The 23,013-nt window shown below is 45.0% G+C and overlaps 1 protein-coding gene across 5 annotated transcripts in view; it reads left to right on the top strand.

Moving 5' to 3' along the window:
• Positions 1 to 23,013, top strand: part of MYO3B (myosin IIIB) — a 635,651-nt gene that overhangs the window by 133,001 nt on the left and 479,637 nt on the right. For all 5 annotated transcript variants that reach the window (XM_073633937.1, XM_073633938.1, XM_073633935.1 and 2 more), the window contains exon 7: positions 16,517 to 16,662. In XM_073633937.1, the coding sequence (XP_073490038.1) occupies positions 16,517 to 16,662 (146 nt within the window). The remainder of the gene's footprint in view (positions 1 to 16,516; positions 16,663 to 23,013) is intronic.

Here is a 23,013-nt window from a genome sequence, read left to right as displayed (position 1 = left end):
GCCGTAGGTGCGTTGTATAATATCTGTAATATAGTCAGAAAATGAGACCCAAATCCATATCTCCTCAATATGTAATAGATGTATTCCCACGTGACCGAGTCGAACGCCTTACAAAGATCTAGTGATAGTAGCATTCCCTTCCGTGTGCCTTGGTCATCCCAGTTTGAGTTAAGCGCTGCTATAATGTCTATCACCCGTCGGGTTTGGTCAGGGGCCTGCCGATTGGGAACAAATCCCACTTGGTCTGGATGGATATAATTAGCTAGAAAGGAGTTCATTCTGGTCGCTAACACTTTAGTCATCAGTTTGAGGTCCACATTGATGAGCGATATAGGGCGATAGTTAGCAGGGTCCCCATGATCCTTTCCCGGTTTAGGAATTACTTGTATAAGGGCCTCATTTTCATGTGTAGCTAGTGGGCTTCCTTTCCGTATCGCATTGAAAAAGGAACACAGATGTGGAGTCAATATGGCTGCAAATTTTTTATAGTAGTGGCCTGTGAAACCATCTGGGCTAGGTGCTTTTGTGGGATTCAAACATTTAATGGCAGCCAAAATCTCCCCCTCTGTGAAATCTGCTTCCATTAATTCTATGTGTTCTTGTGCTACTTGTGGTAAAGGAATATCGTGAAAAAATTCGTCTGCCCGGGCTTTGGGGAATGAGTTTGGTTTGTTGTATAAATTAGTAAAGAACCTCAAAAATTCTTGGAGTATCACTTGGGGATTTTGGGTAAATTTCCCATCCCGCATCTGTAATCTCGGCATAGCAGGGTTAAATGGTCGCGGGGTTAGCTTTCTAGCTAAAAGGGTAGTAGGTTTATCTCCTCTGGTATAGAAACAATGTCTAGACCAGCTGAGATATTTCTCAGCTTTGGTTGTGAGACTAAGGTTCAATGCTGTTTGTGCTGTATCTATTTTATGACGCAGATCTAGATGAGGGTTAGATTTTTGTTCCTGAACTATTTTATGTAACTCGTCTTCCTGTTGCTGTATCTTCTGTGCGTTATCGCGTTTATTTCTAGATGCTACTTGGATCAGTTTGCCGCGAATGGTGGCTTTATGCGCTGCCCAATTAATGCTAGGGGACATGTCGCTAGCATGATTATCAGTAAAGTACTGTCGAGGGCTTTCTCTATTTCAGTATATATGATGGGGTCATTGAGTAATGAAGCATTAAGCCGCCACGTTGAGGGTTTTGGTCTCATCCATAGATCAGTTAGTGTCATTTGCACTGGTGAGTGGTCTGACCATGAGCTAGGCACTATTTTAGCCAACTCAATTGAGGGCAGGAGTGAAGATTGTGTGAGTAAATGGTCTATGCGAGAGTATGTTTTGTGGACCTGGGAGTAGTGGGTATAATCCCTGGTCGTAGGATGAAAGTCCCTCCAAATATCTATGAGGTCATAGGAGTGTAACGTCCGGGCTAATTTAATACCCTGTTTGGGGATATGTTTCACAATAGGTTTGTGCACATTGGTCCTATCCAAGGCTTGATCCAGGGAGACATTGCTATCACCACCCATTATAACTTGACCTTGTACATGTGGCATTAGAGTTTTTAGCATAGTTTCAAAAAATGCTACCTAGCCCATATTGGGGGCATAATATGATATGAGTGTGATAGCATTTTCATTCACTTTCCCCGCTACCATGACGTACCCCCCCTCCTTGTCCCTGATAACTGTGGTGGGAGTAAACGGTACCCTTTTCGCAATGCAAATCGCTACCCCTCTTTTCTTGTATGGGCCGTTCGATAAATAAAATGTGGGATATCTAACATTTAAGTATCTGGGAGCTGAGGTACGCGAAAAATGCGTTTCCTGAAGAAGTAGGAAATCTATATCTAATTTATGGTAATTTTGAAATGCCTTGGCTTGTTTTGTGAGGGAATTTAAGCCATGAATATTATGCGTTAGGATATGAGTATGGGAGTGAGATACTAAAGATCTTAGCATTATGGCTCGGCAGACTGTACTTGCCTGTTGTAGATGTTCGTCATCTCCATCGAGAAGAGGATGTTTTGACGGATCTCTTCAATTTTCAGATGTAGTGGTGCACTCCAGGATATGGGAACGAAAAAAGAAAGAAGGAATGAGAAATCAGTGTTGGGGTAAGATGAACTGGACCAGTGTCCATCTGTCCCCCCAGAAATAAGGTACATAGAAAACTGACATAAAAATAAAAACATATTCGTATAGGTCCAGGAGACCGTAGTCTCCATCGGGTTGAGCGAGGTTGTCACCATCTTGCTGATGACGACAAGCTCGCCGAGAAGTGGCATGTGTTTCTGCCCCGGCACTTTCCATGTAAAACATTGTACTATTAGGGAGGGGAGCCTAGCAAGTCTAGTGAACTAACACTTTATGTTTTCTTAAGTCCGACTAGGCTAGACTAGGCTAGACTAGGGGGGTCAGTTTCTACTATAACTATAGGACCTTCATATTAAAACAACAAATATTGTTTGAGTAACTCTAATCTCCCAATAAGGAGAGGGGATCACATCCCTCCAGAAAAAAGGTAGACACATTGGTGTCTTAAAGACAAATTAAACTGGCTTAACTACAGCCAACATTGTAAGTTCCAAACCGCTGAAGGGGAGCCTTGTACAGGCTTACAGTGATGTCAACTGTCACTGTATAATGGATACTACTCAAAGGAGGGTTCCTCTCCGTCATCCGTCCGGTCCAGCAACTGGACGTCGTCTTCTAGAAGAGTATAGCTGGCATTGTTCCTATAGGGGCGAGACTGGGTGATCCAATTCTTGTTGTGCTTTGGGGGATGATGATTCCCTGGATATCAAGCCAAGGCCCATGAGGATATCTTCTCCATCCGAAAAATTGGCAAAAGAATATGTCTTTCCCTTGAAGGTAAACGACAGACGAAAAGGAAATGACCAATGGTACTTGATTTGGCTTTTAGTAAGCTGTGCCAATAATGGCTTTAGAGCCCGTCTTTTTTGGATAGTCAATTGCGAAATGTCCGTGAAAATCTGTATTGGGTGGCCCATGAGGTTAATTTCGCCCCTACCACGAGCTGTGGACATTATTTGTTCCTTAATTCTGTAGAAATGCGGATTGACTATAACGTCCCTTGGGGGGCTATCCTGTCTTGGGGCCGTCAAAGCCTGATGCACTCTATCTATTTCCATGTGTTGTGGCGTGATGTCCGGGATCAAATACTGCATAAGAGCATGTACTGCCTCTTCTAGGTCAGTCACTGCTTCAGGTAGGCCGCGAATTCGGAAATTATAGCGCCAGGATCTATTTTCCTGATCTTCTATTTGGGGTTGGCTTGATCTAATTGATCCTGTAATGAGGATATCATGCTTGAGTTCTGATTAACCCTCCGCACTGTGCCATCCATTTTAGATTCAATAGTGTCCAGTCTTTCCCCTATATCATTAAAGTCATGTTTCATTTCAGCTGTAATTGATTGACAAGCTTTAGACAACTCTTGCTGTAGTAATGCTGAGAAACGAGCAAGGAGGACAGAATCCCCTGAATATGGTGCTGGAGGTGGAGGAGGATGATCACTCCCTGTGCTATTTTGGCTTAGGGCAAGTTCAGCTATTTCAGCCATATTCCTCTCCATGGAGGAAGCTGGGGAATCAGCACCATCCATCCCCTCCCCCTGATAAGTATGGGAGGGGGAGAGAGAGAACCGTGGGGACTTACCCTTCTGTGACCGTGTTATGTCCTCTTGTGACTGAGAGGAGAAGGGATCTCGCTCTCTGTCTATACCAGCAGCCGCTGTGTTATGAAGAGAGATTCCTTGTGCAGGGGATGCCTGATTACGCTGGGTCCCGCTCACCTGCCTTGCTGCATCTGTCTCTGTCCTCCGGCCCAATGCCATCTTGGAAGGGGGGGTCTTTGCTGCAGTGTTCCCCAAGCGGAACGAGTAGCTGGATGTCGGGGGTTTCTTTTTGGTTGTCCCCCCTCCTCTTCGGTTCATACTGTGATCCCTGAAGAAGCTGCAAGCTTTGCGGCTTCCCTCCGGCTTAAAACGGCTTGGAAAGGCCGGCGGCATGCGGAGCAGGTCAGATCATGTCCGCTCCCGTGCCCGCACGCATGCGCACTACCTAGGTGAATTTTATTCCATCCTTTGGAGTGTCATTTATATCCACCAAGATCTTAAAGGCTAAGTTCACTTTGAAAAAAATAAAATAATTGCCCATATTTTTGCAAGGGGAAAAATGTGCATTTGTTAATATTTTTCACAGGAGCCAGCAAAGCATTATACCCACAATCAGAGGATGAATAAACTAATGCCCCGTACACACGGTCGAATTTTCCGATGGAAAATGTTCGATGGGAGCTTGTTGTCGGAAATTTCAACCGTGTGTAGGCTCCATCGGACATTTTCCATCAGAATTTCCGTCACACAAAATTTGAGATCTAGATCTCAAATTTTCCGACAACAAAATCTGTTGTCGTAAATTCTGATCGTGTGTACACAATTCCGATGCACAAAGTTCCACGCATGCTCGGAATCAAGCAGAAGAGCCGCACTTGCTATTGAACTTCCTTTTACTCGGCTCGTCGTACGTGTTGTACCTCACCGCATTCTTGATGTTCGGAATTTCCAACAAGATTTGTGTGACTGTGTGTATGCAAGACAAGTTTGAGCCAACATCCGTCGGAAAAAATCCATGGATTTCGTTGTCGGAATGTCCGACCGTGTGTACAAAAAAAGCAAATGTAGTAGCAAAGTCTTTGACCTCTTTTGGTCTAATGAGAACCACCAAGGCCAAAGATAGCTGACATCCATCAATATTTGGTGGGTTGCGAGGCATAGTGGGTGCACAGATGGTGAAAGTCATTGGGCACCAGACACTTCTTGGATGTAAAAGAGGTTTTATTTCTTTTGACAGTCCTTTTTATATATTTTGGGGGAAAGAGGGTTAGGGCCAGGGCACCCTTAGATAGTTGCAAACTCAGTTGGCAGACTCCGAGACTTTGATAGGAGAACAGCCGTGCAGAGAAAGGCCCCAGCAAGGCGCTAATTCTGCACGTGCAGGATTGCGGTCTCTTATGGTAACAGTCCTTTAACAGTTCCTAACGCAAACATATCAGTTCTTTCAGCTCCACTACAACTGCTCCTTGTAGTTCTTCAATACTGAGCTCCTTGTCTCTCACTAGACCTACTGATTCACTGACTCTGAATCCCTTGAGCTCCTCCAAGGTTTGCGGTGGTATCCCCTCAAGCGTCACCCCGCTTTTCTGCTGGGTCCCTAGCTTGGCACTCCAGATACTCTTCAAGCTTCACCCCTGCTAACCGGCTCGGTCCCTGGCTTGACACACAAGGCTGCTCTGCAAACGTCTCCTCCGCTGGTTGGGTCCATAACTAGATCGCTGCCTGAAGTTTCCAGATCTTCCACAATGCCCTTCGGTGAAAATATAGTTCCGATACTTGCTTCAGTTACTCACTGTGGTCCCTGGTAAAGGCGATTAGTCCCTTCGTGGTGACAGCTTCCCTTCTACCTCCGACCATTGACAGGTTCTCCAGCCGGCAGAACCGTTACTTCTGGTTGGACTGCAAGCTGCAATCCCAACCCTGCGCTGCTCTCTAACTTCTAGATAGCCCCTCACATAGCCTAGCAGCCAGATGCCCCTGGGATAGGCCCAATCTCCTGCCTATCAGCCCGAGTTGTACGACACACGTCCACCCGGACAGCCATCTAGGTGGCACAGAACACAGATCACCTGACCTCACCCGAATATATAGGCTCTACCAGCAGGCCAAGGGATTCAAGAAAACCCCTGCCCATTGGCTTGTACACCCACATACCCATAACCTGACCTTGGGTTCCCCTTCTAGTATCTAGTACCACCAAGTACCCGGCCACCTAGTGGTAGAAGAGAAAAGTGCAACAAGGCAAAGCTTAGGGAGAAATCAATAGATCCCTATCAATTGACCAAGATAACTACTCTTGACAAGTACAGTAAATTTGTGAGGAGCTCGCTGACTAAACTCCAGGGTGCTACATAGTTATAAAAAAATTTGGTTTAATCCAATCATTTTTTTGCACATTAATCCTCATCTGTGTTACTGGAGGTATGGTAGGGCTGTGTCTTTTGCCATTATACTTTGTGCTGTAATGTGTCTCTCTTTCCCTTCTCACAAAGTTGGGAAGTGTGAATCAGGTAGACCGCATGTTACCTATGACTTTCCATGAATCTGTCATACACTGATTGGTATGTTACCCTTCATGTATGACAACAGACAAGTGAACTAAAATAACATTAAAGGTTCCAAATCTGAATTAATCTCTTAAGGAAAGGATAACTTCCTCTGATACTGTTGTTGGATTCAGATCATAGTGTTTGTTTCTTGTGGCCTATCTGTAGTTGCTTTGAAGTCTGTGTAGTTACAGAGATTTCTGGCATCCATCTCTAAGTCTCCATACTTATCCTGAAGTGATTTTAGAGACCTTTCTATAGAATAAATTATATCCTTCAATTTCTTCAGGTCATTCTCATCTCCTTAAAGTGGAGTTCCACCCAAAAATGGAACTTCCACTTTTTGGAATCCTCCCCCCCTTCGGTGTCACATTTGGCACCTTTCAGGGGGGAGGAGGGTGCAGATACCTGTCTAATGCAGGTATTTGCTCCCACTTCTTGGCATAGATCACCGCGGTGATTGCGGTGACCTACGCCACTTCCGCCGCCTACCCCGTCCTCCCCCGCTGTATTCTGTGAGACACAGAATACAGCAGGGACCTGTGAGGACGTGCAGCGCAGGTCGCGCATGCGCAGTAGGGAACCAGGAAGTGAAGCCGCATGGCTTCACTTCCTTATTCCCTCACTGAGGATGGCGGCGACAGCAGCCGAGAGCCGAAGGACGGCTGCCGACACCGCGGGCTCCCTGGACAGGTAAGTGTCCATATATTAAAAGTCAGCAGCTGCAGTATTTGTAGCTGCTGGCTTTTAATATATTTTTTTCAGCAAACCTCCGCTTTAAATAGCTTAGTTTTTTTGCTTTTGAACAGTTCAAGACAGAAAGTAGAACAATGGGCAAAACTTTTTTTTTTTCCTTTTTGATAGAGCAAAGGAGGGTTATAATCCCTGTCAGATCCCCCCCCCCCCCCCCCCCATCTGTGTCCTATTGTGGAGATTTCCATTCACTTCTTGTTCCATAACCCAGTGGTGTCACTAGGGTTGGTGTCACCTGGTGCGGTAAAACATGGTGTCACCCCCTCCATCTGGCGACATCACTGGCGCATGCACTCTGAAGGTTTGGCATACTGTGCCAGACCTTCAGAGCACCGTGCCGTAACCAAGGGCTCCAACATGCATGCGCGGGAGTGACATCATCGCAGCTCTGCCCATAGTTTTCAGTATCCCACTGTGTGGTGATCTCTGGATTGGATTTGTCCCTGGGGACAGCATATAATGGCATCATGGGCATTGATGATTTGATTTGGATTTTGGAACTGACCTGCTGACTCAGTGTGCTGCTTTCTGGACTGGATCTGATGACCGCAGGGAAGATGGCAAGATGCCGTGCCGACAATAAGGTGTGTTGCTTGCTGGACCGTGGTAGAAGGTATCTGATGGCTGCAGCCAAGGATGCTGCTGTGACCTTCTGCTTGCTGAATGGATCTGATGTGAGTGTGGGTCACTGTCTGTCCACACCCGTGCTGCGGACACCCCCCCCTATCAGATCAGCTTAGGGTGGCGGCTCACCTCAGCTACTATACCTAGGTGGTGGACACAGCACCCCCCCCAACTCAGGGTGGGTGGCTCAGTGAGATACTATACCTTTATATAATATAGCTGTGTCTGCTGCTGCTGGACACAGCTATATTTATATTATAATATTACATACAGGCATAGTAGCTGACTGAGCTGCCCACCCTGAGCTGGTCTGATGGGGGAAAAGGGGGGAGGGAATATATATATATTTTTTTTTATCCATTTATTCTTTAACAATTTTTTCTATCCTTGTCCGCATTGAGTCAAAAATCAGGTTTTTATTTTTTTTAATTTTCCAAACCAGTACAGACTGCTCAATACAGACATTGCCCAATACAGACCCCTAAGTACTGACCCTTCTAGGGTTGCCACCTGTCTGGGATTCACCCCGACAGTTTGGGTTTGTAATCATGTGTTCGGGTTTCAAACTGCCTGAAACCCGGACACATTATTCAGACTGGACTATGGCCTCCCAGCAGGGTTGCTGGCTGCAGTTGTCTAAGCTGAGAGTGTCTGTTACACTCTCTTTCACACTGCCCAAAGCCAACACTAACAATTCCCCCCACATACAGATGGGAGAGGAGAGAAGGCTCGATCTGCTCTTCTTCCTCACGCCCCTACCCCTCTGTGTCTGCCCACACTCCAATCCCCAGCACTGTGCCTCAGAAAAGGGAAGTGTGGGCCAGAAATTTGAAGTCCAGCAGTCTCAGATACATCTGGATGAGAGGTGCTACTGCCAAGGGGTGAGTGAGCTCACCATCCATCCCTGTCTGTGACTGAAGTCTCCCCCTTCTCTCTCCTGCCTCTGAGTGAGTAGACTAAGGTAAATCAGGGTTCTCAGAGCACCCCCTATATCACAGTTCCCCTTTACACCAGAGGCCACAGTGTTCCCCCCTACATCAGAGTCCTCACCGTGCATCAGAATACTCAGTGTCCCCCCTTAAACAGGGTTCCCAGAGCATCCCTTATGTTAGAGTCCCCACTAAAGTCACCCCCCTCCCCAGTACATACGCCTCAAGACAGTATTTTATATATATATATATATATATATATATATATATATATATATATATATATATATATATATATATAATATAGCTGTGTCCAGCACCCCCCTCATCAGACCAGCTCAGGGTGCCAGACATGTACACTCCTTCCACAGCTCTCAGGTGTAAGTGGGTGGCGTGGCGACACCATGGCAACCCCCCCCCCCACCTAAGGCTGTCACACCTCACCTCGGGCTCAGGCCAACAGCGGACACCCCCTCATCGCAAGCCTCTACCCTCCCGCTCATTACAGCACCAGCTCAGGGCCAGCGCAGGGCGGCGGCTCACAATACACTCGTGACCTGTCCTGGGCAACAGCTGGAGAGGACAGTGTGCAGCGGCACTGCCCGGGCAGAGATAGTGACATGTGGCAGGCTCAGCAGGGAAGTAGAGGGAGGAAGAAGGACACAGGCCAGGCTGCGGCTCTGGAGGTGTTCTGGCCGTGTCAGCTGAAAAAAAAAATTATAGGTCTTTCCTCAACCTCGGGAAAGTCGGGAGGGTGTGACCACTCTAGAGGGTGTCACCCGGGTGTGGACCGCACCCCCCTAGCGACGCCACTACTATAACCAAAGGAGAAAGTAAGAGGAAATTCCTGAAAACTAAGGGAATTCATTGGGGACCTCCAGGTCACCATAACTAGTTTCCTATTGGAAGATCTCCCCTCTATTACTTTTCTGGGGACAACCCAAAATTGGGGATTTTCTTTTACTTTCACTTTCAACAATAATGGTAAACAGGACAAAGAGAGAGAGTGAATTTCCCCAATGGGGACACAAACAGCAATAAAAACTAAGAAGTGTTCTAATGCCTCTCCACTCTATCCAAAACTAAATAAAAAGTGTTATCTTTGGCAACACTTTAAAGTGCCAGATCTTCGCCATCAGAGCAGTTTCAGGACAACCAATTTTGTCTGTCAATGTTCGAGGTTCATATCTTGCTTCCGGCATTTGTGCAAAATCCCTTTCAATATGTCTGAGGGCATTTTGAATTCAGTTGTGTCCATCTATGAGTGCTTTTATGAGTAGCTCTTGCAGACTAGTGAGTATCTAACAGGGACTTCATAGTTAGTGCTCTGTTATTTCCTTCCAAGGACTTCATTAGATTTGCCCACCTCTATGTTGAAGCAGAAAAGGACCTCTGTATGAAGTCAAAATAACTGACAGCATCAACTAAGCAAGAGCCTTTCCAACAAGATTCAATGAGTGAGCAGCACAGTGAATGAGAATTGCTGGTGGGTTCCAGTCTGCATTCTGTGTAGTGACCAAATATATTGCTTGCATGCATTTTTATATAGAGGTGGGGCCCTTTGTGGCAGAGAACACGGGCAATTGCCCCCTTTTGCCCTTTGCTGGTTGCTTATTTTGACACACAATATCTCTTTTTTGTTCATTGAGAATTTCCTGTTTTTTTTTTCTATTCATTTTAGAACAGTCTAGGTTTTTAAGTTAATGTGATTGTAAATGCCTTTTTCTTTTTTAAATAACAAACAGGATGAAATCCACAGAGGCGCCCCGAACCTCCTCTTCTCGGGTCCCCCGCCAGTGCTCCTGGCCCGCTTTCTATGGGCACTCGTGCGAGCTTGTGTCTATAGACACAGGCAGCGCGACTCCTCCTCACTGGCTTTGATTGAGAACAAGAAGAGCTGCAGATGTGCATAGCGCTGGATCGAATGAGGGCTCAGGTAAGTAAAAAGGGGGGGGGGTGAGGTGAGATACTGATGCCTAAACATTTTTTACCTTAATGCAAGGAATGCATCAAGGAATGCATTAAGGTAAACATATTTAGTATTTATAACCATACTAATAATTATTAAGGAGGAACATATAAAAATAAACAGGGCCCCTATTCTAAATACCCTACATACCTCCCAGTTGCACCGCCTGCATATACTACCAACCCTCCTGGCTGCTTGTGTAACAGCCCTCCTGGCTGCTCCAAAGATCTCTCAGGACAAGGGATAAAAAGGGTTATGCACAGCACTGTCCTTTGAAAGCTTGCTATGTATGGCAGTCTCTCCCCTTGTGAACCCCTGGGTTTGCTGATGTACTCACTCTGTCCCCCTTGGTCCCTGCTACTCGTAGGCAAGGTTCTTTCTTAAACTGGACACTGAAAGGATTCTTCCCAGCCAGCCCGAGCCCAACCTGGGGACAAAGCCCTTGGCCATCAACAGCCTCCTCCTCGGCACTCCGTGTTCCACCCCACTCCCCTGCTGGCTAGGCTCTCCCATATTTAAGGGATGATCCATCCACCCTGCCAGGACATTTTGCCTGGTGATTGGTCAGACTCCCCTAAGTATGCAGATCAGGACCCCCTGGCCTCTGCCCGCTAACTTCCAGAAGTGTCTACAAGCTTCTAGATCCAGGGGGGCCTGACCTGCAGTATTACAATGTAATTACAGACTCACACAGTTACCATGAGCCATACAAATAAATTTACCTACAGCAGTTGCACACTAGTGGTTGCTACGCTGGCATCTAGGCCCCATGCCCATTGGAAGGGCTAAGGAACGGCAAAGCCACCTGCAGTCTGTAAGACTCTAGTGATGTTGCTGTTTGGGTAATGCTCTTACGTGGTTTGCACTAGCTTTATATTTTTTATAAGATGAATTACAAATAAGATGGCTCAACCACACAAAGTCAATTTCACATTAACACTTTAAAACCCCACAAAACCACAAGTGGCTCATGAGTGAGGCTCATTTCACTATTGTTTGTGCCTACTTCAGGTATATCTCCATTTGGGTGGACTGTGGCAGAGTTTTATCATGTGCTTAATCTTCCTTGATGTGTAGGAATGGAGTGTAAAGATTCCCACAGTACAGTTCTGTGGAAAATCCACTAGGTGAGCTCAGACCAGCCAGAAAAAGAGAATCCTGATAGAGTAATGTGGTCAGGTAAAAGACTGTCCATATTGTCATGCAACTTTTCCTTACAGGCCCATAGTTCTTCAAGAAAGTAAAGATCAGAGTCCTTGCACAGTGAAGAGGTAAATATTATTTATCTTCTTTTGCAGCGGGCATTAAAAAAATCCATTTATTGAATAAACAATGAATGAACAATTCATTTTTCATTAAGGCTCCATTCACACCTGAATTTAAAATCTTTTTTGTGTTTTTTAGTGGAGCGTTTTTGGAGCGGCACGATTCATTTGCATGGACCTCCCTCAGCTCCAAAAATGCCCCAGAGAAGCTCATGTACCAAATCTTGGTACAGAGCCAGGAACGCTCCACAATTGTAGCAAAATCGCACCGCATTTGGGGCGCCCTGCGTTTTTCTGTGATTCTGGAATCGCGGGCAGAAGCACAACAGTTTCACCTGCGATTCATATTGCCTAGGTTTGAAAGGAGCCTAATGCCGCGTACACACGAGCGGACATTACGGCGGACTTTGCCCGGCGGACTTTTCGATGTACTTTCCGACGGACTTTCTGAATGAACGGACTTGCCTACACACAATCCACCAAAGTCCGTCGAATTCGTACGTGATGACGTACGACCGGACTAAAACAAGGAAGTTCATAGCCAGTAGCCAATAGCTGCCCTAGCATGGCTTTTTGTCCGTCGAACTAGCATACAGACGGCGGACTTTTCGACCGGACTCGATTTCAACGGATAAAACAAGTTTCAAATCTAAGTCCGTCCAACTTTTGAGAAAACAAAGTCCGCTGGAGCCCACACACATCGAATTGTCTGACGAAATCCAGTCCGCCGGGCAAAGTCCGCCGTAATGTCCGCTCGTGTGTACGCGGCATTAGAGTTATGAGTGTTTATGTGAGCATGGCAGCACAGTGACTTTGTGGTTAGCACTTTTAGGTTGAATATATTTTTATTCAGTTATTTTTGATATATATATATATATATATATTTTAAAGTAAAATAAGGGGGGGGGGATAAAGTGATAAACAAATGTCTGCGTAACACAAATAGATAACATGAACATCATAAATGGAAGCGACGTATAAACGTAGTAAATGCCAAGGGGCGTTGTAAAAAAAGCAGGAAGGAAATTGGGAAAGTAGAAAAAGAGAGAAAGGAAAAGGAAGGTAGATACAGTAATCAGTATTACATTTATGCAAGGTACATAGCAATCAAAGTGAATCCATGTCAGGTATCTGAGCCACGGCGTTATCTGTGAGTGCAGGTCGCGGTGGGGACCTTAGAGCTATGAGGGGAGGCTACCAAGTTAAGTAGAAGACCTCCTCAGGGGTTTGTCAGAGGAGGAATAGTGAAACCATATATACCAAAGTTTTGTGTGTTTTTCCCATGCATCTTTTTCTCTTTCCTGCATCTCCTCCATGAGCATTGTGTCGTTGAGAATGTCAATCCATCTATGTAGAGGAGGAATAACCTCAGTTTTCTAGAGCTTAGTAATGAGCCGACGTGCAGCCAAAAGGAAAAATCTAAGGAGGTTTGCTTTTTGAGATTTGTCTGAGCCCGGCAGGATAGACAAGAGGGCAATTTTAGGGGAAGAGGCGAGAGATTCATCTCACATTTCATTATAAATCTGAAAAATCCTCCTCCAGAAGGGGTGAATACGACTGCATTCCCACCATATGTGAAAAGATACGTTCCTCTCGCTCTATGACTGCGCCAACATGTATCAGGGGTGTTCGGGAAAATTCTGTGGATGGAAACTGGGTCCTTGTACCAACAGGATTGTAATTTGTAATTTTTCTCCTGGGCATAGCTGGAGACCGTTGATTTATGAGTAAACGTGAATGAGGTGTGCCAATCACCCAGGGGGGTCTCTGTCTCCAAGTCTCTGGCCCAAATGTGTGTGTATGTGGGCAAGATATTATGTGTGTGGGAGAGGATCTCTTTATAAATCAAGGACAATGTGTAACAAGGGATCTGAGAGAGACTACACATTCCTTTGAAAGCTGTAAGAGGTCTATGAATATATCTAGATAGATTTAAGGTATTACAATACTTCGCTAAGCATATATTAGTCAGCCAGTCAGGTGGGTGGGTGAGGGTGACCTCTGGGTTGTGGTCTGAAGGAACCTGTCGTGGTATGTTCAAACAAACAGGCAGTGGGCCATGACGCCCTATCATATGTGCCGTACACCGTGAGTCTGCTACTGTCAGGGAGTGTTGGATTGTCAAATAAGGGGGTTAACAGCTTGGATCTGTGGATAATGCGTAGTGTTCCCACCCACGATACCAGAGAGACAGTGTCGTTAAGGTTAGAAGGGAAATCATCAATAAGTTGAGAAATCTGGCGTTCAAGCACCGTAGAGGGTTTGATCCATGGACGAGGAAGCAATTTAAGCACTCTAGAGAGTACAGTCGAAGCGTGGTAAACCTCAAAATCCGGTAGACCAATACCTCCATTAAGTTTGTGGGAACATAATGCTTTATGTTTCAGTCTGGAGGGATGATGTTACCATAAGAACTTAATTGCTAAGGAGTGTAGTGTGTGGAAAAATGCCGTTGGTAGGGTGACAGGAAGTGCCTGGAACAGGTACAATAGTTTGGGGAGGATGTCCATCGTAAGGATATTGATACGTCCAAACCATGGTATCTTAAGATGGTGCCAGGATTCTAAGGTTCGTCTTATTTTGATCATCAAGGGGCTAAAGTTCAGGGAATACAGGTCATGCATGTCACGTGGTATCACCGTCCCTAGATATTTTATCGATTTGAGTTGCCAAGGAAAGGGGAAATTGTTTTGAATCGTGGTTTATTTATTTATTTTATTTATTTCAGGTACTTATATAGCGCCGTCAATTTACGCAGCCCTTTACATATACATTGTACATTCACATCAGTCCCTACCCTCAAGGAGCTTACAATCTAAGGTCCCTAACTCACATTCATACATACTAGGGACAATTTAGACAGGATCCAATTAACCTACCAGCATGTCTTTGGAGTGTGGGAGGAAACCAGAGTAAACCCACGCAGGCACAGGGAGTGTCGTGGTTGGGATTCGAACCAGTGACCCTTCTTACTGCTAGGCGAGAGTGCTACCACTACCACTATGTCGCCCATAGGTTAAAGCGGAGTTCCACACAAAAATGGAACGTCCGCTTTTTGGAACCCTCCCCCCCCTCCGGTGTCACATTTGGCACCTTTCAGGGGGGAGGGGGGTGCAGATACCTGTCAAAGACAGGTATTTGCACCTACTTCCGGCATAGACTCCCATGGGAGTCTATGCTTCTTCCTGTCCCGACCGCGCTGTCTGCTGGGAACACACAGCTCCCAGCAGAGAGCGGGGACCACTAGGGACGCGCAGCGCGACTCGCGCATGCGCAGTAGGGAACCGGGAAGTGAAGCCGCAACGCTTCACTTCCTGATTCCCTCACCTAGGATGGAGGCGGCAGCTGCCGAGAACCGAGCGGGTTCTCGGCGTCCCCTGCCGACATCGCTGGACCCCGGGACAGGTAAGTGGCAATGTATTAAAAGTCAGCAGCTGCAGTATTTGTAGCTGCTGGCTTTTAATATTTTTTTTTTTTGGCGGTGTGGGTGAACCCCTGCTTTAAGACGTGAGCTGGTAAGGAGATGTTAAGTGCTTCGGTTTTGGCAATGTTCAATTTAAAATTACTGTAGGAGCAAAATCATCTGAGTTCTTGGAGGAAAGAGGGAATACTAATGTGAGGTTGTATGACATATAACAATAGATCATCCGCATATAGAGATAGTTTACAGTGAACTGAAGGAGTGGGGATACTGTGGATGGAGTTGTGGTTAGCACTTTTGTCTTGCAGCATTGGGCTTCCCAGTTCTTATCCTGGTCAGGACACCATCTGCATAGAGTTTGCATGTTCTTCCTGTGCTTGTGTGGATTTTCTCGATTCTCTGGTTTCCTTCCACAGCCAAAAGACATACTGGTAGGTTAAATTGTGCATCGTACCTCCCAACTATCCCTGATTTCGAGGGACTGTCCCTGATTTGGAGCAATGTCCCTCTGTCCCTCATTCCTCCACATCTGTCCCTTATTTTGGTCTGATCTATATAGTTGTATATAAAATACACTTTTTATTTTTCAAAAAGTGTTTCCCAGTGCTAAACCTTTCATACAATTTCTAAATTGCTGCATTTGTACATTTTAAAAGCCAATATTAAGGAATAGTAGTGGTAAAAAAAAGCACTTGTGGATTTAATGAACCTTTTTTTGGGGGTAATTCTCCTTTAAGGGTGTGTGGCAGGGGGTGTGTCCTATGCCTACATACATTTGCTAGTAGGTGTCCCTCATTCCCATCTCAAAATGTTGGGAGGTATGGTGTACATGTATATATGCATGTGAGATAGATACCTTAGATTGTAAGCTCCTTGAGGGCAGGTACTGATATGAATAAATAATATGGCTCTAGTATTTGTGTGTGTATGCATACATGTGGGATAGGGACCTTAGACTGTGAGTAAATGATAATAATAAGAGTAAGTAATAATAATAAATAAATACAATTAATGATAAGAGTAATAATAAATAAAGCACTGCTTGAATTGTTGGTGCTATATACTGTAAATACCTGTATTAAATAATGTGTATATAATATACAGTTTTTATATATATATATATATATATATATATATATATATATATATATATATATATATATATATATATATATACACACATAATATATAAGTGATTCCCATAAATCTGTCAGTTACTAAATGTGTAAGTATATTTATGTACTATATATACAATCTAATAGGTAGCAATGGGTTCATTGTAGATTAAAACAAGCAGTATTCCCACATGTATAGCTGTGATATGTACACTTCATGTTACAAAATGCCTGTAACTCCGTCCTTTCATCTCTTCAATAGGTCATAGCCTGTGAACAGCAGTATGATTACTCGTATGATGTGCGCTGTGATGTCTGGTCCCTGGGGATAACAGCCATTGAATTGGCTGATGGAGACCCGCCTTTGTCTTCCATGCATCCAGTCAAAGCTCTGTTCAAGATTCCCAGGTATGCCACAAGATGGCTCTCTTGATTCATTGGGTAGTCAGTCAAGCTTAGAAATAAATTTGAAAATTCACTTTGTATTAAAATAGCTGAAAAAGCCAATGACAAAACAGATAGGAAGTAATGAATTGACATGTTCATGGCGTATTTGAATGCTGCTTCCCATAATCCCTTTCTGTAGTTTATCTTTGGTGTACAATGGCAGACAGCAGTTGGATGAGGAACATGGAACATAGGTTACTATTATTTCTGTACGGTTCTGCAACAAAGACGTACTGTGTATTTTGAAGCTAAAGAATTAAATGGTTACCAGAATTTGATTGATATTTTTATTCAGAAAGCAATAATGTAGTGATGCTCATAGCTGTAATATGCTAAGGACCAGGACATTTTGGGGTGCAAGGACTGTTTTAATCAGATTCAAACCTGTATGGGAAAACAGTGAGTTGAGTCATAAACTATAAATTGAATGTGTTGCAATACAGACAGTTATAGGTAATTTAATTATGTAAATAAGGCCCAGCATATTCAACCCACAGCAAACAATCAGTAATTAGCAACATAATGTTTCAGACTGATGAAAGCTTTCTTGTGATTACATTTTATAGGTTATACTGCTGTTTTCATCACTGTTTGTTTAATCAATGAATATCACGCATATTTATTAGTGCAAAAAGCAATGGTGCAAAGTGCATTAGACCATAGCAACCAAGTTTCTGTTTAATTTAGGCAAATTAATGAAATATGATTTCTGATTGGTTGTTATGAGTTACTGAAAATGTTCACATTGCTGGTTGTCTTAACAGTTAAAGCAGAACTCTAGTCACGGGCATCTTTACAAAGTCATAAGGGGAAAAATGAATGACCTCCATGAATGTCTTTTTTGTTCTGTTCTTTTTTTAACCTCTTGAGCCTGAGGCTTTGTTGGGGAACTACAGCGCAATTGTGACAAAATGTGTGTAGGCAGGTTCGTTTGTCAGTTATCCAGGCTACCTGGGTAAGAAGGGGCTAAATCTTTCTGTGCACTTTCTCAGCCATTTTCTGGGCTCTACCATGTGCTGTATATAAAAAGGGGGATGGCCAGTTTGAAGATGTAGCTGCCCGCAACACCTAGTCTACACTCAGGAAACCTTTCTTAGTAAGACTCTGCCTCTCTAGGACTCTCGCCTCTGGGAAGGCATGCACCGGGCAGCCTGGGTCTAGTTAGTCAAGAACAAACTGTTTTGCACTGTTGGACTTTAATACTGAGTTGTCCAGTAAAGTCTGATCAACTGTTTATTGCCTGGTCTGAAGCTATTCAAAGGGGCGCATGGAGGTACGGGGTGTATCGGAAGAACTGGGCCTGTAAGGCACATACAGGCGTGAAGAGGGAAGAACGGAAGGCCATCTATAAGGGTTAACTCAGCAAAAGAGTTGGCGGAGGGAATGTGGTTCCTACGAGTAACCATGAACTGGTGAGAATATGATAACAGCTAGACAGCGAAGTGTGGTACCAGGTATGAGGGACAGGGCCTCCGGTAGTGAGTGCTCTGACTCCCTCTGACTCCCTCCCTTGTGGTCGGTACCCCAAAAGCAATCAGAGACCCCAAAAACCTAGCCAAATGGTATGGGAGAGCAGAGGGAATCAATTAAGTGCACGCATAAGGTCCATGATTAGCTCTGTGCCCCAAGCCCATCCTTTTTTGAAGCCAATTAAAGTCTCAGGCTCTAATCACTTGCTTCTAAAAACAAAAACCCCATTGGAATCCGTGCATCCGGCGCCCTGCAAGTAGATTAGGGGCCGGGCGCATGGATTAGGGGGATGGCGCCCCTTATGGATGGGCCGCCACTGCACTGGGAGTGAGGTGGCAGAGCAGAGCTAGACTGGTGGAGCAGAAGGCAAGCTCAAAAGTGTCCCCCCTCTAAATGCTACATTCTGGGAGACAAAGTGTGCAGCGATATGGGACAGAGTGCTTCACAGAAGGGACATGTGTGTGCTTCACAGCTGCACAAGGTGTACAGCTCACTTCTAACCTGAGGTTCCGCCTTAATGTTGATCTTTACATGACTGTGGCCCCACCTGGTCCCTGGTATTGGGGAGCGCATACACAAAGGAGGTACCTCCATGTGCAAGGTCAGTAGGAAAGTAGGAAAAAAAGCAATTGTTACAATTGGAAATAAACTGGCAGTCATGACAATACATGGGCAACAAATGGCCAATGGTGGCAATACATAAAAAAAGGAACAATGACTGGAGCCCAGCCTGCCTTCACCCTCCTCCCTTTAGCTTAGCTTCTGGATTGTCAGCACATAGACTGGCACAGTGGCAACCATCAGTAGAGCAGAAAACACTAAGCAATTCTGTACATTTCATAATAACTCAGTTCAGGGCTGTTGGAGACATATTCTCAGGGCTCTTCTTCTTCTGGTCCCTGAAGGAGAAAAAAAATATAGCATATACATTTGCTACACAAGCCATATTGTAATTTAATGTTTTTAAAAATTACTGTATTTATCGGCGTATAACACGCGCCGCCGTATAACACGCACCCCAAGTTTAGGAGGGAATTTTCAGGAAAAAAACTTTTAGGAGGGAAGTTTAAGGAAAAAAAACTTACATTTAAATGCCCATCAATGCAGCCTCATCAGTGTCCATTTGCAGCCTTGTCAGTGTCCATCTGTAGCATTGTCCCTCATTGCAGCCTTGTCAGTGTCCATCTGTAGCATTGTCCCTCATTGCAGCCTTGTCCCTCATTGCAGCCTTGTCCCCCATTGCAGCCTTGTCCCCCATTGCAGCCTTGTCCCCCATTGCAGCCTTGTCCCCCATTGCAGCCTTGTCCCTGATTGCAGCCTTGTCCCCCATTGCAGCCTTGTCCCCCATTGCAGCCTTGTCCCCCATTGCAGCCTTGTCCCCCATTGCAGCCTTGTCCCCCATTGCAGCCTTGTCCCCCATTGCAGCCTTGTCCCCCATTACAGCATTGTCCCTGATTGCAGCCTTGTCCCCCATTGCAGCCTTGTCCCCCATTGCAGCCTTGTCCCCCATTGCAGCCTTGTCCCCCATTGCAGCCTTGTCCCCCATTGCAGCCTTGTCCCCCATTACAGCCTTGTCCCCCATTGCAGCCTTGTCAGTGTCCATCAGTAGTCTGCAGCCTTGCCCTGTGTCGTTTTCAGACATCTGGCATTTAAAAATGGCGCCACCGTTCTCGGCGGCTCTCGGCGGCTCTCTTGGCAGCTTTCGGCCATTCTCGGCGGCTTTCAGCCGCTTTTGGCCATTCTCGGCAGCTCTCGGCCGTTCTCGGCAGTCCCGCGTGAGCCACCGAAAGCCGAGTGCGACCGAAAGCCGCCGAGAATTGCCGAAAGCGGCCGAAAGCCGCCGAGAATGGCCGAAAGCGGCCAAAAGCCGCCGAGAATGGCCGAAAGCGGCCGAGAATGGCGGAAAGCCGCCGAGAACATCCGAAACCCGCCGAGAGCCGCCAAAAGGCTCATAATCGGCGGTGTATCGGCGTATAACACGCACGCACGATTTTCCCCTGATTTTAAGGGGGAAAAAGTGCGTGTTATACGCCGATAAATACGGTACCTTTCCTTTTCAATCTGCAGCTGCTGTAATTTTCTGTAAAATGCAATGCAACATGGCAGCTTGGAGGTGTTCTGTACACAGTTGGTCTACAGATAGTCCCTAGAAATGTAATTTCCTGCTTGTGTGAAGAGCTTTGCACTTAGATACAATTCAGATTTTAAGCATCTTCTGCAATAAAAATGTGATTTTTGGTGAAACACTCCCTAATGCCCTGTACACACGATAGGATTTTCCTAAAACAAAAAAAATTTTTCTGATGGATGTTGGCTCAAACTTGTCTTGCATACACACGGTCACACAAAGTTGGTCGGAAATTCCGAACGTCAAGAACGCGGTGACGTACAACACGTACGACGAGCCTAGAAAAATGAAGTTCAATAGCCAGTGCAGCTCTTCTGCTTGATTCCGAGCATGCATGGAACTTTGTGCGTCGGAATTGTGTACACACGATCGGAATTTAAGAGAATGGATTTTGTTGTCGGAAAATTTGAGATCCAGATCTCAAATTTTGTGCGACGGAAATTCCGATGGGAAATGTCCGATGGAGCCTACACACGGTCGGAATTTCCGACAAAAAGCTCCCATTGAACATTTTCCGTCTGAAAATCTGACCGCGTGTACGGAGCATTAGAGTTATTTAATTCTAAAGGGATGCAGACCATGCAACTTTTCTCACCAGAACCCTGAAAGTGCACCATCTGATTAAAGTGAATTTGAAAACCAGTACACAAAGACACAAAGTGGAACAAACAAGTTGGAATCTGCAACAATGTTTGTTAAAATCTTTGCATCGTACATTGATCACCAAGCGGGAATAGTTTTTTCCCAATAAAAATGGAGTTACCCTTTACACCCCACTACCAGCAGCAGCCTCCTGACTAGTCCAGCTGGAGCTCCTCGGGTTCCCAACCAGGAATAAAATATCCCACTAAAAAAGGACTGATAAGTGGGCACAGAAACCCTTGCCCTCTGGTACCTAAAGAGCCTCTCCAGCTTGTCAGAGCCAGGCTAGTCTTCAACACCACACCTAGTCCACTAAGCAGGAACCCATACACTCTTTCTTGCACAGGATCCTCCATTAGGAGAATTCTCATACTAGAAGATAGTAAACCAGATTCCCTTTACTTAAAGAATTTTCAAAACATATTCATCATACAGAGGTCTAACTTTGCAGCAACGCAACCGACAAGTTTCCTCAACAATGCAACATAACACATTTCCTCAACAGGGTATACAACAAATTTCTTCTGCAGAACCCTACCGGGAGGAGAGCTTTAATACCCACAGTTGGTCCTCAGTATTAAATTCTGTTCCTTCATTGAGAAGTAGGATCCTTCCATGCTGCACCCTCTTCTCCACTAGGTAGTAGCTCCTTGATCACCCAATGAAGGAGTACCCCAGACTGTCTCCACTGCTTGGTGGTGCAGATAGTCAGCGTCCAAAGAAAAACAGGTTCATTTTTTTTTTTTTTTTTTGCTCACGTCTTCCCTCCCCTTTGATTCATCCCCAAGGGGCCTTATTTCGAAAAAACATGAAGGATGAGTATATAGTGCTCCCTAACAACACCTGGATAGGACCTTCCATAAAAAAGGACCTATATTCCGTTACAACAACAGCCAGTATTATTCTTCCCTTTATGACAACACATCTCTTTTAGTGGCCACAGTGTTTGCAGCCCACATTTCTTTTCTTTTTAACAGAAAAGTTTATTGAACAATTCAGTAGTACAACATACTCAGCATACGCATCAGTGAGGATATATTACAGATGATTATCAATGATATTATTCCATACAAAGAAGGTAAAGCCCACATTTCTTACCAGCCCTATTTTCCTCTTCACTAATGACTGTCTGCTTTAGTTCGCTGCATGACTGTGACACTGACGCCACTACTTCATTAGGCCAGTCAGCGGGCAGACTTAACTTAAACAGGTCAGGGAAATAAAGGATGTTTTCTGCTTAGTTTTCATTAGCTATGGTACATTGTGTGTTTTTTGTTACTTTAGCGGATACTAAGCTTGATCGAACCTGTCTGCATGTAAAGAGCAATGATGCAGTAACCTAGAGCATATAAAACATTCTTGTAGATGTATTCAGCTTCTGCAGCCTTATTGGCTGGTATGGGTTACAGTTCATCATTGCTCTTCATGATTAGATAAGATAGATAAGCCCAATCAACTTTCCTAGTGAACTAATTGTTAAAATTATTCCCCTAGCATGTGCAGCTTTCAATGCTGCTGGCTCCTGCTCTCTAAGTGCTGCTTCCCTGCACTTCTGATTTTCACAGGAAAGAGTTAACAGAGGACAGTTAGTAATTTTTTGGTGCATTACCATTTTATTGAATAAGCAAGAATGAACAAAGGAGAAATTCCAAGTGCATATCCCAGAATTCAAGTTATATATACACACTATATTACCAAAAGTATTGGGATCAACGCTGTATCCTGCCCTAGGCCGACAAGGCCCAGGCCTAGGGCAGCACTTTGCAGGGGGGCAGCATGGAAAAAGTCCCTGCTGACTTGGCTACACTGTTAGTGTAGCGCCAGTCTTATGGGGCGGACTGGGCTGAGAGGCAAATTAATCTAGTGCCCCCCTAAAGCGGCTGCACTGCTTCCGGTATGCGGGCGGCTGGCATTCCGCAACTGTGGGGGCGCCGCTTCTACTTTTGACTGTCCTATCATCCTGGACCACAAACCTTCCTCACTGTGTTATATGTTTTCTGCTGCACCATTGGCATGGTTATCTTCTTAGTCCTCTCCATAAAATTATCAGAAATTTGTGCTTAAAGTCGAAT

The sequence above is a fragment of the Aquarana catesbeiana genome, linkage group LG06 (genome assembly GCF_042186555.1).
Source record: "Aquarana catesbeiana isolate 2022-GZ linkage group LG06, ASM4218655v1, whole genome shotgun sequence".
Classification (NCBI taxonomy): domain Eukaryota; kingdom Metazoa; phylum Chordata; class Amphibia; order Anura; family Ranidae; genus Aquarana; species Aquarana catesbeiana.
Note: the sequence above shows the minus strand (reverse complement) of the source record. Positions and strands in the feature narration are given on the sequence as shown.